This window comes from Haliaeetus leucocephalus, unplaced genomic scaffold (genome assembly GCF_000737465.1).
Source record: "Haliaeetus leucocephalus isolate CR32 unplaced genomic scaffold, Haliaeetus_leucocephalus-4.0 Scaffold51, whole genome shotgun sequence".
Taxonomy (NCBI): domain Eukaryota; kingdom Metazoa; phylum Chordata; class Aves; order Accipitriformes; family Accipitridae; genus Haliaeetus; species Haliaeetus leucocephalus.
The window spans coordinates 3,572,561-3,587,637 of NW_010972487.1; the positions used below are offsets into that span (position 1 = coordinate 3,572,561).

General features: G+C 43.5%; 1 protein-coding gene across 1 annotated transcript; it reads right to left on the minus strand.

Annotated features, from left to right (window-relative positions):
• Nucleotides 1-12,645: 12,645 nt before the first annotated feature.
• KRCC1 (lysine-rich coiled-coil 1) lies at nt 12,646-13,434 on the minus strand. The gene has a single exon (XM_010577991.1). It carries the CDS (start codon nt 13,402-13,404, stop codon nt 12,646-12,648), a length of 759 nt encoding a protein of 252 aa, XP_010576293.1. The 5' UTR covers nt 13,405-13,434.
• Nucleotides 13,435-15,077: the final 1,643 nt, after the last annotated feature.

Here is a 15,077-nt window from a genome sequence, read left to right on the forward strand (position 1 = left end):
TGCAGAATATTCACTGAAACACAAAGATTTCTGCCTTGGGCTGAAGACTGGGACTCTGAGCTGGTGCACAAACCCACTCCCCTCTTCCATTCTGCCTCTCCCCACCCACCTCACCTCCCTGCCTCTGAATCCAGAAGGAATATACATAGGGGGTCTCAAACAATTTAAAAACATTGGAAATTGCAAAAACTAGATTACCGCCTCATTTGCAGCCCACGTGTCTGATCTCACCTCAGAGGCACTGCTCTCTCTGAGAACTGGGGGGGGGGATTCTGCAGACAAAAGGCCCTTTGCAATCCAGGCTGAAATAAAAAGATTAAAGAACTGGCCTTTAACCCAGTAGGAACTACTGGGCTAGCTCGAGAAATTAGTTTAAAACCCCACTTTTCACAATCACCAGGCTGGGACGCACAAAGAAACAGCATATTGCCACAGCATACTTTTTTTAAAGAAAAGTGAAACTTCAATATATGGGTTTGATAAAGACACTTCTCCTTAAGAAGCACACATTATAACTGAGCTCATGAAAATGTGAATAAATAAATCACTGTCTAAAACCACAGAAACCCTTTTTCCCCCTGCAAGCACCACGAAAACACCCCTTTCACCCTTAGGACGGGAGGTTGAACTCTCCCCCCAGCCCTCCCACCCACCTGGGAAAGGGCCGGTGCCCTCTGTGCTCTGCTGTTCCCTTCATATTACCCATAACAAAGCCTCACAGAAAACATATTGTTATTTTGGTTAAAGCACCTTTCTTACTTGCTAACACCTTACATGTCTCACGAGAATTAATTTCCCTGTGAATAATTACCCCTTTACACAAAGCCTTTACCCCTCTAACCTGTTTTGGGAGCCTGGAGGGGGGAAAAGGAACCACAGAAAATTCACATTATCCACTCTGCAGTCCCAAACTTGCACTGGGACAGTGTGGCACAGCAGGGGTTGGCCCCGGGATGGTGGTAGAGCCATAGGGAAAGGAGTTCCTACATCTACACGCAGGTTTTAGCTGAATGCAGACCCCTGCACAGCTGCTGGATGCGGCAGCAGCATCCTCTGCAGCTGCAACGAGCTGCTGCCCTCTGCAGAACCAGCACATGCATGCATGTAGGTTTGGAAGGTTTGCAAAACTGACATTTTCTGCGCTTTTTTGTGTCACTTGTTTATCACCACAAACCGAGGAGGGTTGTTTTCTCGGCAACAGCAGTGTCGCTGTGGCTGCGAAAACTTTGGGTGCAGCTGGGGGCAGGACCTTGAGCCACAGGTTTTGTCTGCTTTTCCAGTTGTTTCATAAAAGATTCTACCCAAACTTGCCTGCCTTTCTGAGCCAAATGTGTAATGTGATTGGATTTATTCCGTTTATATCCCTGTCCTCTGTGCTCTGGAGCGGCAGGGAGTCTGCCTGTGCAGAGCATGCAAGTTGTGGCCTGTGGAAACCCCCAACCCATCCGCAACGCACCAGCCTTCCTCGGTTCCAACCAGGTAGATCAAAGAGGTGGTTTTCAGAGCTAGCCCAGCCTGGCTGCCTCCGCTTTAGGCTGAGAAGATCAATGTGAGCAGGTCATTAGCCCCACTGGTCTAGTCCTGGTGGTAGTAATTCAGATTAACTTTTGAAAAACTAGGGGCTAACGTGTGGAATTTTGACTCAAGTGGAAGAAGTGCTGTAAAAATAACCCTTGGTGGTGACAGCAGAAATGCTGGGGTCCTCTGGAGAGTCTAAGAAGAACCCACAAGGGACGGAAAGGTACCAAACACATAATTTAACCCAAGAAGCCTGTCCTCCAGAGGATCTGCTTATCTCTGGATACGTCTCATGGAACTTCAGGGATACTCTATTATTTCTCTTCGGTACCTGCTGCAGAGAATCCTGCCAGTTTTGGGATGTGCTCTGCAGCCACGTGGAGGTGCCACTGCATGTCCTCACTCCATGTGAGCAGTCACGGAGAGTCTCCATCTCCTCTGAAGCAAAGGTGAGGGGCTACATGGAGATATCTGGATCGTGGCCGCATGGGGCCACCTCCAGAGCCAGTCCTGGGGTAAAGACCTAACAGCTACCCTGAACCTATGTGGGAATACATCCCACATTGGCTCAAATCAAATGCAGAAGGAATTTGAGCCTGGGTTTTCCCCTAGCTAGGCTTGTATTTGAGTGTGTTGCTCAGAAAAAGCTCAGACTTTGATTACCCAGCCCCAAACATGTTAGCATCATTGTATTTTCATGAAAATGTTCAAAAAAAGCTTGGAATTTTTTTCAGGGAGTTCTTCCTCTGAAGCCCTGAAGACTGTCAAGGTTAATTTCCTAACTCCTCAGGCAGGGCCAGGCTGGCAGATGCCTGTCTGTCTGTCTGAGCTCTCTGTCACAGCTGCCTCCCCAAACCCATCATCAGCATTTGACCAATGTCACTCTCCAGCATAAACTTTGCCTTTCAGACTCAAGGCTTGGCCACAGCTCTCCTTTTTCTACTCTTTCCCTCTCTAACTTTTATCCCCTTCCTCCACCAGGTGCTTTCCACCTTCCTTAACACCAGTTTTCTTGCTTCTTGAGCACAACTGTCACTCAAAATCATCCTTCAGGACTCCTGGCTTTGAGCACAACATTGCAAAGCTCTCTTCCTTCACCCAGCACCTACAAGGTGCCTGCATATTCACAGAGAGGGGATTCATCTGGCTTAAAACCTCTCGGTGCTGATGTCTTTCAAACCTCATGCATTTTGTAAGCCACTGCACGTCAAAGGAATTCTATAAAAGCAAAAGTAGTAGCAGGCAGATTGATACCCTGGAGGGTTCGATCTCGATGCAGCACTTGACTGTCTGCTGCAGTGCTCAGGTTATGACCCCTCTGTAAGATAACTTTAATGGCTGAGAACAAACATTTTACTCCCATAAGCCCTGCACAGTGGTGAGGCAAGCTGTCCCCCAGTTCTTTTTGCTCCCAGGAGTGTTACTCCACCCCAGAGCACGCCAGGTGATTCACAGAGAAGCTGGATACTAGCCCCACCTATTTACACTCTGTAAATTTACTGTAGACATGACCCAGTATAGCAGAGCAGTAAGAAGGGAAGAGCGAGAAAGCCCCAGGGACAGTGATACAATCAGAGGGTGATGTACTGCAGCATGCTATATCCTGGCTCATCGCAATTTATTATGTATGGGCAGGATGGAAAAAATGAGTTTTAGGAGGTGCAATAAAGAAGAGCATCAGGGCTCAGAGGCACAATGAGGAGAGTTGGTTTGAGAGCCAAAAAGCTGAGACGCTCATCTGGGATATGGGACAGATTCTGGCTTGTGTTGACTTTTCTTCGGCTTTGTAGAGTCCCAGAGAAATTCTGTGATGCGCCAGCACTCAAGTGTGAAGGGAGATGCTTGATTTATTCCTCACAGCAGGCTCAGGAAGCAATCAGATATACATCAGCCTAGCTGAGAAGGGGTCATGAATAACTCAGCAGGGAGTTAGTTTACTCTTAGGAGTGGTGAAATGACTGAAGTTATATCCCGCAGAGGGAAATGGAGGGAATTCTTATGGGTTCACTCATTTTCTTGAAAAATGAAACACAATGGAAACAATTTCCAATTTTGAGAGAGATCTAGCATTGGCACGACTGTCGAGTTTGGCAAAGCTTACATAAGACAGTGTAATTAAGAATTAGGCAGTCTACAGCATGGGGCAATCAAAATGTCCTTGTTCCTCCAGCTGTTCTCAGCATTTTCACCAGTGGATGAGAGTCACAGGTACCCGGAAAAAGAACGGAAAGACACAAGGTTACTTGGAATAGTGCAGGCTAGAAGATATCAGGGAAAAAATGAACTTTCAACCATGTTTCCCTTTCTTCCCAGCATCTCTAGAAGTAATGCAAGGCTTTATTCCATCGAGAGGAACAGGAAGTTGGTGATATCTGCAGAATTGAAGGTGGATATGCCATTTGACCTGATCCGAGAGCAGAAAGCAGCTGTAGGGCATGGACCTACGAGGTGAGCGATGGTGTGCACCTACAGCACATTGGCTGCCCTGTGGAAACTGCTCTCTCCAGGCTTGTACCACAGGGTGTGCACAGAGTGACTTCTCCCTCAATCATACTGAGGTATGTTACTCATATTGGTCCTGGGCCAAGAGTACAAAATTGGCCAGCAAACCCATGACCTGTTTTGTCTCCTGATAACTTCTCTGTGCAGCTGGACACAGATTTACAGGCCCGGCCCTCCCACCTCATTTGGCCACATGGGCTCTGTCCCCTGTATGTCCATGGAGGCTGCACCGGTCCATGCATGGTCACCAACCTGCATTGTACATATATCCCCCTTTCCACCCCTCAAACAGATGAAGGCTTGTCCAGTATGATATTGAAGGTCCTGGCTGATACCAGCACAGCAAGAAAGGAAAATGGGAATAAAAATTCCCTATCTTTGGCAATATGCAGTCAGTACTTTAATAGAAACCTTTATTTAGCTTATTCATGCAATTCCAGCAAATTATTCTAGTATCATCCTTCCAAATGCATTCAAAGGACACAGGCTTGCATAGCAATATGCTCTGCACTTAGTGTATCTTCTATAAGACAAATGTGTTTTGCCTGTGTATACTGACACAAATATTTTCAGAAACCCATATATCATCAGGCATTACTGGGGACAGAGGAAAGCAGCAAAGACAGACTCACCTCACTGTCAGAGCCAAGTGTCATTCAGTGGGGAGAGAGAGACAAATCCCCATGGCTTATGCAGCAAGCACTCCCAAGGAAGAGAGGGTAGACACTGACCTTTACAGATTTCCTCAGCCACCCTTAAATTGATTAAAGACCAGAAGTTTCAAACCTGGAGGCCTAACACAATGCACCCAAATCTCTTCTTAAACAGTTCATTGGATCATCTTAGATTTTTAGTGCTACTGAGCAGCAGGTAGTCAGCTGTTCTCAAAACTAAACACCTTTTTGAGGTGCCTACAAGGGGATATAGATGCTTATTTATTAAGTTTCAAGACTGCTTAGGCAACACTGGCTTAGGCTTCCATTTGCTGATCTCCTCTGAAGTCTCTTGTATTCGTCAAATGCCACACAAGCATATTCTGAAGCATAAACACTACAAATGCATCTCACTGGGGGGCTCCCATTGCATTATCCTTGCTCTCCATTAGCAAACATTGCAGTAATGCTACAAAGATGCCTGCTTGCCTATGTTTCCCTAAACAAATAGCATCAGAATACTCTATAAAACATTGCTAAAAAAAGAAAAAAACAAAGACTTATTTGCCTCAACAGCACATCCACCAACAAACAAGTACTGCCACAACAGTGGTGGTATGTCTGTCCTCGCTTCCTTCATGCTTGTTCATAAACCTGACCGATAATCTTAACCCAGTTAGCTGCCAGGACTAACATGGAGCAGTAAGATCATAATGAAAGATGACGTAGCTATGAGATGAGTGTTGGAGAGCGGACAAGGCTACACGGTGGAGGTCGAGATGGACACCAGCTGGCAGATGTTGTCTAAATCTCCTTTTCTCCACCAAATCGTGCTTCTTGCTGTTTTGAGTTTGAGTACAGAGTGGAAAGATTAAAGGCAAGCTGTGCACTGGTGTACGTACCCTGCACCCGGCGAGCCCCCTGTTTGCAGCTGTGTGGCAGGCAGCACGCTGGCTCTGCTCAGGCTGGGCGGCACACCACGTTCACCACAGGCACAGCGCTCGGGTCGGCACACCAGCACTCGTGAACTAGCGTGGCTGGTGCATGCGGTCTGATTTCTTCATTTGCCAAGCTAGAAAAAAGAAGGATAAAAAGAGATGTAAACAAACCAGAAGGCAGGCAGCAAAGCAGCTGGCATCCCCTTCTCCCTCAGGCTGGAGAGAGGTTTTTCTTAAAACAAAGCCCCTTCCATACAACCCTCTCATTTTGAGGGCAATTATAAGGAAACAAGTACATAGCACCTGCTTGCTTAGGCTGTGAGTGCAGATAACCTCACAGAGTGACACAAAATAACTTTGCAGGGAACATACACTCATCCTGAGAATTTTCAAAAACTATCACAGATCTGTAAGTGCTTAAACAGACACAAATGCCAGGAGCACTAATTGCTGACCATTGACAGAGGGTCCCAAACCCCAGACTTTGTATAAACCTGAAGGGGTAGGCTTTATGTCTGATGTTGCTTTGTAGGATGCAACCACACTATCATGATCTTGATTTCACACTGGCTTCCCAGGCATCCTCTTCCACCCTGAGCATGACAGCATGGAGCAGGGAAGGAGCTCACCTGTGAAGGAATTGCTGATGTACATTCAAATTTGACTGCTACATGCAATACACATGCAACAGGTGCCTTCCCAAGGGGCCATGAGGCCTCTGCATCATGGGTACCACCAACATGAGCTATTTGGCCCAGGAACCTCGGTGCATGCACAGATGTTGCTGCTGAAGGCAAGCCTAGGTGCTGTCTGAGAGAAACCCACGTGAGCCAAGGGCATCTTGCATGGTCCCTTGAGCTGGGCTTGCATGAACCTACAGCACCAAAATTTCTATTGACCTCTAAGAAGTGAGCAAAAGAGCCAAATCTTGCAAGCTGCTGAGAAGCCTCATTTCAGTGGTCACACGCTACCTCGCCCTGGTGACTCATTTGACCAGACAGTGATGCAACTGGTCTCCTGGTGTTGCAGCAACATGGGGAGTGCAAAGGAAGAGAGGCAGCAAAACTGGGGTGAAGCTGAGCAAGGCAGAGTGATTTTTTCTTTTTTTAAAGCACAATAGATGGATTTGAGGAAGGCTGAAGGCAGGGTAAGAAAGAACTGTGCTGATGCTGAAAGCCCTCACAGCTTCTCCCATCGTGCTCTTGAGGCACAGACTTCATTTGTGCATGAATGTGAGGATAGAGACTTCAGAGTTTTGATTAACACTCTGAGGAGAACCTGTATATATACCATGGTAATTCAATATGTTATTTACCATTGACTTATCACTGACAGGGAAGAGTGAAGAGAAACAGAAATCATAATTTCTGCTGACTACAAAAGGGAAGGTTTTACCACTGTGGCTCAGAAATAGCATCAATAGACACTGATACAATGCAGTTCCAGAAGAAACATTTTGAAGGAAAAATCTTAGCTATGAGCAAGAGGTATCATAGTCAACATATTTCTCATACAGCATATTATCAATAACTGCAGCTGAGCCTGTGGACCTTGAATTTATAATGAAGATGGTTTGGAAACAGCACTTAGCTCTGGGGAAAACAACTTTATTTCTACTGTTTCTTAGGTTAGTGCTCAGAACATTGCTGTGAACAGTTTCATTGTTAGTTCTAAGAAACCCTACTTCATTTAAAAAGTTTCTTTTAAAACTCCCCTCCCTCCCACACACAGAGATTTTCAGTTTTCCCCACAGCTCTCAGAGAAAAAAAAAAAAAAAGAAAAAGTACCACTTCTTTCACATTCCCCCATTGAGATTGTGGTTTTATCTCAAACTTTCATGTCTCAAGCAGAGAAATAGCAAGGACCCAAGCCTGTCAATGCAAGAAGAAAAGATCTGTGACCTAAGGGTCTGTGGTTTTGCCTGGTGTTGCTGAGTATCAATCCTACGATGAAGCCCAACTGTGAGGCAAGCAGTACTCAGCACATTGTGCAAGGTAGGCTCCTGCAGGTGTTCAAGACTTGTGGGAATGTCAGTCACTTGTGGAAATTGAGATTTATGCCTGCACCCAGCCTTCCACCTTGGAGCAGGAGTGATTGCCAGTGCACACCTAGGAGCAAAGCTGGGCAGGCAGTTTGCTGTAGCTCTCTGAAATCAAAACAGAATTTTCTTAAAGTTCAACAGGAATCAATGCTTAAACTTTTGCTCTGCCAGAAATAACTGGTTGAAATAGCACTTCATTGCTTTCAACTGTAAATCAAGCTCTTTGAAATAAAGGACAGTAGCTTATTTAGAGATGAGAAACACTTGCTCTTTTTCCAAAGCTTTCCCACAGAAAGATTTATGGCGCTGTACTTATTCATGGTTTCTTATTAACTTTTTGTGACCTGTTTTTGTGATACCTGCGTTCATCCCCAGTTCAAGGGTACAGTCAAGAACTGCTACAGCTGGTCAGGGTTAAAAAGATACTATGCCTAGCTGCTCACCACCTCACTCTGAAAATATAAGCAGGATAGGAAACAGGTACAGCTAGGAAGACACCAACAGAGCTGACAGGGCTGTAACCTCCTCCCTCAGGTCATTTCCACCAGTGGATGTGAAGAACCAGCAGCTATAACATGTTAAGGTTAAAAAAGCTGCAGCTGGAAGAGCTCATCTGGCACCACATTCCTGGCAAGCTGTAAATCACAGGAGAAGCTTGTGGAAAGGCTGGAAAGAGAATCCAAATCTTTCAGTCCTAACCCTGGTGCTTTCATCTTGGTGTTCTGGCTGATAAATACAGCCGTTAAGCACACTGTCAGCTTCCATGTTGTTGGATGGCAGTGCTGGCCAAGAGCGATATGCTGAAAAAAAGACCTTAATTTAATTAAGCTGTAATAGTCCTCTTAACTAGCTCAAACAACTGTTTTACACTGTAATCTGATTCCACAGATACGTGGTAAATTTGAGATGCAGCTCAAGGCGTTGCATTCAGGTGATTTACACTGATTTCAGTTGAATGCCTCTCAACCTTTATGGAAATATGCCTGGACAAGTTAGCAGGTTAGATATGACAAGGATATGTCTCATAGGCCAGTGGTGGGGTTAACTTCCCACGTGTTAGCGTTCCCAGTGTGCCCCACTGAAACCACAGCCTGAGTCCAAGGCATGCACACGGTGACTTTAGTGCTTCTCCCTTTTGTTGCAAGATTTCAAATGAGAACCTTCCACCATGAAAACAACTTTCTGCTCACTTCACAGGATGCAGAAAGAGATGTCCTGTTCCATTTGTGGCCTTTTTCAGACAGACCTTGCACTAGGATCTCGCTACAAATTTTTCACATACTGCAGCCAGTCACGAAACCAAAGTATAAAAAGTCACAAAAAGGAAAACAAACTATAAAAAAGTGACAGTATTTTGCATGCCCTTATGGAGAGTTTAAGCTGATCTGTTTGCCTGTGAATGAGAATGGCAGATGCAGGGACACAAGGATGTCCCAGGGATGGTATCCTTCAGGAGAAAGGAGGGGAAACTGGCAGCAGCAGTCTGCTTCAGGGGCAGAGCATGGGCAGGATAAAGCTGCCACAGTACCCTTCTGCAGCATTTATAGATGAAAAAAAGAGGCCTTGGAAGAATTAAGTACTTGATCCAGGTGACCTGGTGAACCAGGGACAGAGCCAAAATTGAAATGCAGGAGTCTTCACTTAAGGTGAGTTTAAAACAGCATTTTTAACCTTGTTTTTCTGCTCTGCTACATGTACACAGTTTTAACTTGCCTTTTTGATATACGGCAGTTCTTTCATAAGGCCAAGCAGCAAGCAAGTTTACTGAAAGAGACAGGTCAAATTTAGTGCTGTTAGGCCTTCACAGAGGAACCCTCATACGTGCATAAAACACCACTGACTCCAAGGGGTCTCCATGCAGATCTGCAAGTCTTTCTGCTCCGATGTGACAGAAAGATCTGTGACTTAGTTTGTTTCTCAAATTAGAACTGTACTGTTTTAGTAGTTTTAACGAGGAACAGATGAGCAGAATTAGCTTCCACTACACACAGTGTGGATTCCTTTGCTACTAAGAAATGAAAAAAAGACATATTTACAGTAAAAGGTAAATAAAGTCATTGAGCTCTGTGCCTAGCATTTCAAAGTGTCTAGCATGTAGATAACTATTGGCACAAATATGAAAGGCTAGGAACAAGGCAATCAGGAAACACATGAACAATAATTATTATTTATGACCTTAGAAAATAGGATATCACTTACCTGAATTAGAGCTGTGAGTCACTTCTGCCAGATGAGAATCTGCTGTCTCATTCACAGCATTTACATCACAGATTAATAATTTTTTCACCAACATGTGGCAAGAACACTTCTTTTGGGATCTTATCTTTCACATTTGATATCAAGAAACTTTGTTTAGAGCTATTCTACGTAGTCTGTGCAACCACTTTCCAGTAGATGGGCGAGGAGAGCGTGGAGTTCAAGTACAGATTTGGGAATGATCACTGAAAAAAACAATAACATCTTCTTGTTCTGTCAACTCATGCTTTTACCATATTTTCAGAGCTATTAATCTCCTGACTTCCAAAAGTGCAACTCTTATTTCAAAAGCAAGTAAATTGGCACTTATTTCCCTTCAATTAGTCTGTTCCTTGTGTAGAAGTGGAGTACTACATTGTGGCCTTTCCATCTGCTGGAGGTCTAATTGTTTTCTTAGACTGACTCCCTAAGGAAAGGAGGCATACGTGACCATATGGAGCAAGGGTTCCCTACTAGTAACTGTGAAAGACACTAGCCTTATTTGCACAGCCCTGTTTGACAGTGGCACAAATATCAAAGAGATCTTACAATGCCTAGTTTGCTGAACTAGGTGTCCTGAGAGAAGTCATTATTTGTCTTACATGGGAGAGAAGCTGCAGTGTTGCCCATGTTATTCTCACAGCAAAGAGTATATATAGGAAAGAGTGCTTGAAAACCTCCCTGGTTACACTGTAGGTCAATACAAGCAGTCTGCAGTTGGCAGCTTACAACAGCTCACAACTGTCATCAACAGTTAGCATAAGTAAATTATGATTGAACCCACTCTCTGCCGAAGTAAATAATGAGAAAAGTAGTTATTAGTGTGTGACTTTAGACTCCATCAGATGAGCAAGGGCTAAGGAAAGCCAGGAAAAGACTCCTTGGAAACATACAGAAAGGTATGTAACTCCTGAGCAACTAAAAAGAGCCACTGAAGAAAGCAGAGGCATTATCAGCCTCAGAGACCAGGAGAGATTAGGAAAGGGGACCAGAACAAGGACCCTATATACACTTTGAACTTAAAGCTGAATCCCCATGGACCTCTGAGTTCAGGTTCCTGAGACTCCTGACCAATGAGTTGTTATTGGCACCTACATGCTCCTGCTCAACTTTTAGTTGTACATGCAACTAGTTAAGCTTGTCTGTTAGAAGATGGACTAAGCTATTTGACAGCTCAGATGCTAACTACTTAAGATTTATAACTTTATCATCAGCAGGAAATTCTAAATCCAAGATTGCAGTCAACCACAAAACACCAATCCTTAAAAAAATAGAGCAGACTACATTATTTTCAGGGCTTTCCAACCTACTACTTATACTCGCAAAACTAAAACTAAGACAAATCAGACAGAATTCAACGCTTGAAGGCCCTGGTCTCTACTCCATCCCACACCACAACAACCCACAACAGAAAGTTTCAGTTGGGCAGATTTACTGAGAGCAGCAGCTCAGCACAGGTGGCTCTACAAACAGACTAACCCAGTGAAAAGCGCAGTCTGAGTGGTGTAAACCAACAGCGTGATGGCTTTCAGGTCCCACATCAAGGCTCAGAAAAAGCTTTCTTGCAACCTGAAGGCAATGAGAGATACTAAATGGTATCTTATGAAACTGCTTTTTAAATGATCACTTTTTAGAATTCAGCTGTATTTACTAAGTCCAGCAGCTTTCAGTAAAACATGACACAAGCTTCAAATCCTCCACGCAACCCCAGCTCTGCACCGTGCAGGAGGCAGACAATGCAGTTCCCCTCTTTCTCTTGGGCAGCCTGCCTGCCTGCCCCCCGCCCTGTAGAGACTGATGTGCTTCCAGTGTCCATGGCTTACTGAAGGTCTCATCCGAGAGTCCTGGGAGCAACGCAAGAGCTTGAACCCCATCGTCTGAGTTTCTCAATTAATTGCACATATATAGGACATCAGTGCTCATGCCAAAATAATGTAAATCCATATTGTAAATGAATGTCTGGTGACACAACATTTAAAATGGAAATACAAAGCTGTCACTGATTTTTCAGGGTATTTTCTGGATCACAAATCTAGCTTCATTCTAACACTCCTTCTGTACCTTACTTTGAGTGAATGAAGCAGAACGTAGCCTCATGTTAGCAACTAATTTTGCATATTGCACCTTTTCTGTGTTTCCTAAATTAAACTAAAAATCAGGATTACAATGAGAAAACATTACTAGACAACATATATCTGACAACCAGTTACAATGTTTAATAGACTCATTTTCCACTCAGAACTGGGTGACAAAAAACCAAAACCAGAAAAAAAACAAAAAAACTCCAATAGCAAATAAGATTTGGAATCAAAAGCCTTTCACATTCTCTTTTTAAATCTGTCAGAGAAATGTTTACAGATGTGGCCAGGAACACTAAAGGGCCCTTATTTATCTTAAGAGTTTATGTCCTTTCCTAGAAGAATAATAGAAACCTCAATAATAGGCACCATTAGTATTAGAAAGAAGCTATGCATTTTGGTGAAATTCAAACAGTATTCTGTAAGCTACTGACCCTTATTTGTGTTATATTCCAGAAGAGATTACAAACTTTCAAACTTGCATCACTGCAATGGCTGCTGTATGTGTAAGATGGTTAAGAACTGATGCCTACCTACTTCCCAAAAATTTAAGAAAACAGGCTTTTTCTTGATTCCAGATTGGAACAAAAACTTTGCTTAAAAAAAGTCATATTATAGTACAAAATGGTTAAGTGAGTCTACAGACAGAATCAACTTCTTAAAGCTAAGCAAAATCTTTATCAACATCCCAAGACAGATTCATCCCAAAGTAGCTCCTCTTCTTTTCTGTTATCTGTCTGTGGCTTCTTTTTACCCTTTTTGTGCTTTTTGCTCTCTTTCTCAGCAGGGTTTTCTTTAAGTCTTTTATTTTTATAAGGTATTGATTTCTTCTCATTTACCAAGTCTACCTCAAATTTAATTCTCTTTTGCTTCTCATTTTCTTTTCCAAAATCTGCACCTTCACTATTTTTCTTTCTTTTCTGTTTTGTGGCTTCTTTCTCAAACTTCAGCTCTTCACTGATAAATTTTTCCTCCTCAAAATGTTTTAACTGAAATTTCTGTTCTTTTCTGTAGGAGCTGGTAGAAGTTCCAGCAAGCCTAAGTTCAAAGCAGTCTTTAGATTCTGCAACCAATAGGCTGAAGCTCCTCTCTCTAATGGTGGCTACCTCAGATGCTTGCTCTTCTTTACAGCATCCCTTGTTATAGTGACAATTAGGTGTCTTTTCTAGTGCAGGCTCACAAGCTGGTGGCCAGCTTGGTGATCTATTTTCCCCAGTATTTGTAGGTGACTGGCTGGAATGCTGGCCTTGTTCACACTGAAAGTTTGAAGATAAAACCTTACCAAGGTCACTTCCTCCTTCAATGTTTTTATCTTGAAACTCTTCCTCTTCTGCTCTTCCTAAATACCTTCTTTGCTCTATGCCTCTAGCTTTCTGAACTTTACTGTAATCCATTAATTCATCTTGAAAGGAGTCATACGTTTTCTTTGATTTCTTCATGAGATTGACAAGCACTGTTTCTCTGCATAAATTGGAGAGAAAAAGTCTTAGTTATTAATACTGACAAATTTGCTTAGCATCTGTTGAGTTAAAAAAAAAAGGTTGTATTTCCACGGTTAGAAAAAGAACATATTCCAACTGTGTTGTTCTGTGTAACTACATGGACCTTGTTACACACGATCATATCTGTAAAGCTGAAGTTACAAGGAACATATCCTACTATGAAAACTGAAAATCCAGAATAACTTCATGAAGATCAAATGAGTTTCTTGTGACTTAGGGTGCTGCAAGAATGAGGTGCTTTTAAAATGACTGCGTACATTTTTAAAACTACTTTTTAAAAAAGAAAATTTAAGATTCTCTCTTTTGAACTAGTCTCCAATTAGATGCAGATAAGATGTAATTACATTATATACTGACCGTCAAGTAATAAAGTAACTAATTTCTTTATGAGATTCATTCTATTGAACAGATGCAGTACAGTAATTTCAGACAAACCATGTAACTCCACAGTAGAAACAACCAACCTGGATTGCTAGAGCCCAAACAAGATAAAAGTGCTCCCAAGGCAAAACTACCTATCAGTTTATATTCTACTCTCCCTTTCCTCAGGCTGGAAGATAAAGTGGTTAGATGAAAAAGATATCCCCCTATGGGAAGAGCAGCTCTGAAGACCCATCCCTTAAATCTATCCTGTTCTGCCTTAATTCACCAGCTTTTTATACATTCATTTTGTTAAACTATAGATAGGCCTGTAGCAGCTTCCTATGCTCCTGTTTTGGGGGATTAATTCTGTTGACTGAACAAACACTTAAAATCCAAGCAGCCAGGGATGAGGTTAGGAAAGCTAAAGCCCTGACAGAATTAAATCTGGCCAGGGGTGTCAAGGACAAGAAGAAAAGCTTCTATATACGTGTATCAGTGATAAAAGGAAGACTAGGGAAAATGTGGGCCCTTTTCAGAAGGAAACGGGAGACCTGGTTACCTGGGCCATGGAGAAGGCTGAGGTACTCAATGGGTTTTTGCCTCAGTCCTCACCAGCAAGTGCTCCAGCCACACCACCCAAGTAGCAGAAGGCAAAGGCAGGGACTGGGAGAATGAAGAACCGCCCGCTGCAGGAGATCAGGTTTGAGACCATCTGAGGAACCTGAAGGGGCACAAGTCCATGGGACCTGATGAGGTGTGTCTGAGGGTCCTGAGGGAACTGGCCGATGCCAAGCCACTATCCATCATATGTGAGAAGTCATGGCAGTCTGGTGACGTTCCCGCTGACTGGGAAAGGGGAAACATAAGACCTATTTTTAAAAAGGTAAAAAAGGAAGACCTGGGGAACTACAGGCCACTCAGCCTGGCCACTGTGCCTGGCAAGATCATGGAGGGGATCCTCCTGGAAACTGTGCTAAGGCACATGGAAAATAAGGAGGTGACTGGTGACAGCCAACACGGCTTCACTAAGGCCAAATCATGCCTGACAAATTTGGTGACCTTCTATGATGGGGTGACAGCGTTGGTGGATAAGGGAAGAGCAATGGACGTCAGCTACCTGGACTTGTGCAAAGCTTTTGACACTGTCCTGCACAACATCCTTGTCTCCAAATTGGAGAAACACGGATTTGATGGATGGACCACTCAGTGGGTAAGGAATTGGGCAGACGGTCACGCTCAAAGAGTTG

Excerpts from the sequence above, each read along its gene's own strand:
- KRCC1 (XM_010577991.1), bottom strand. The coding sequence starts at position 13,404 with ATGAAGAAATCAAAGAAAACGTATGACTCCTTTCAAGATGAATTAATG.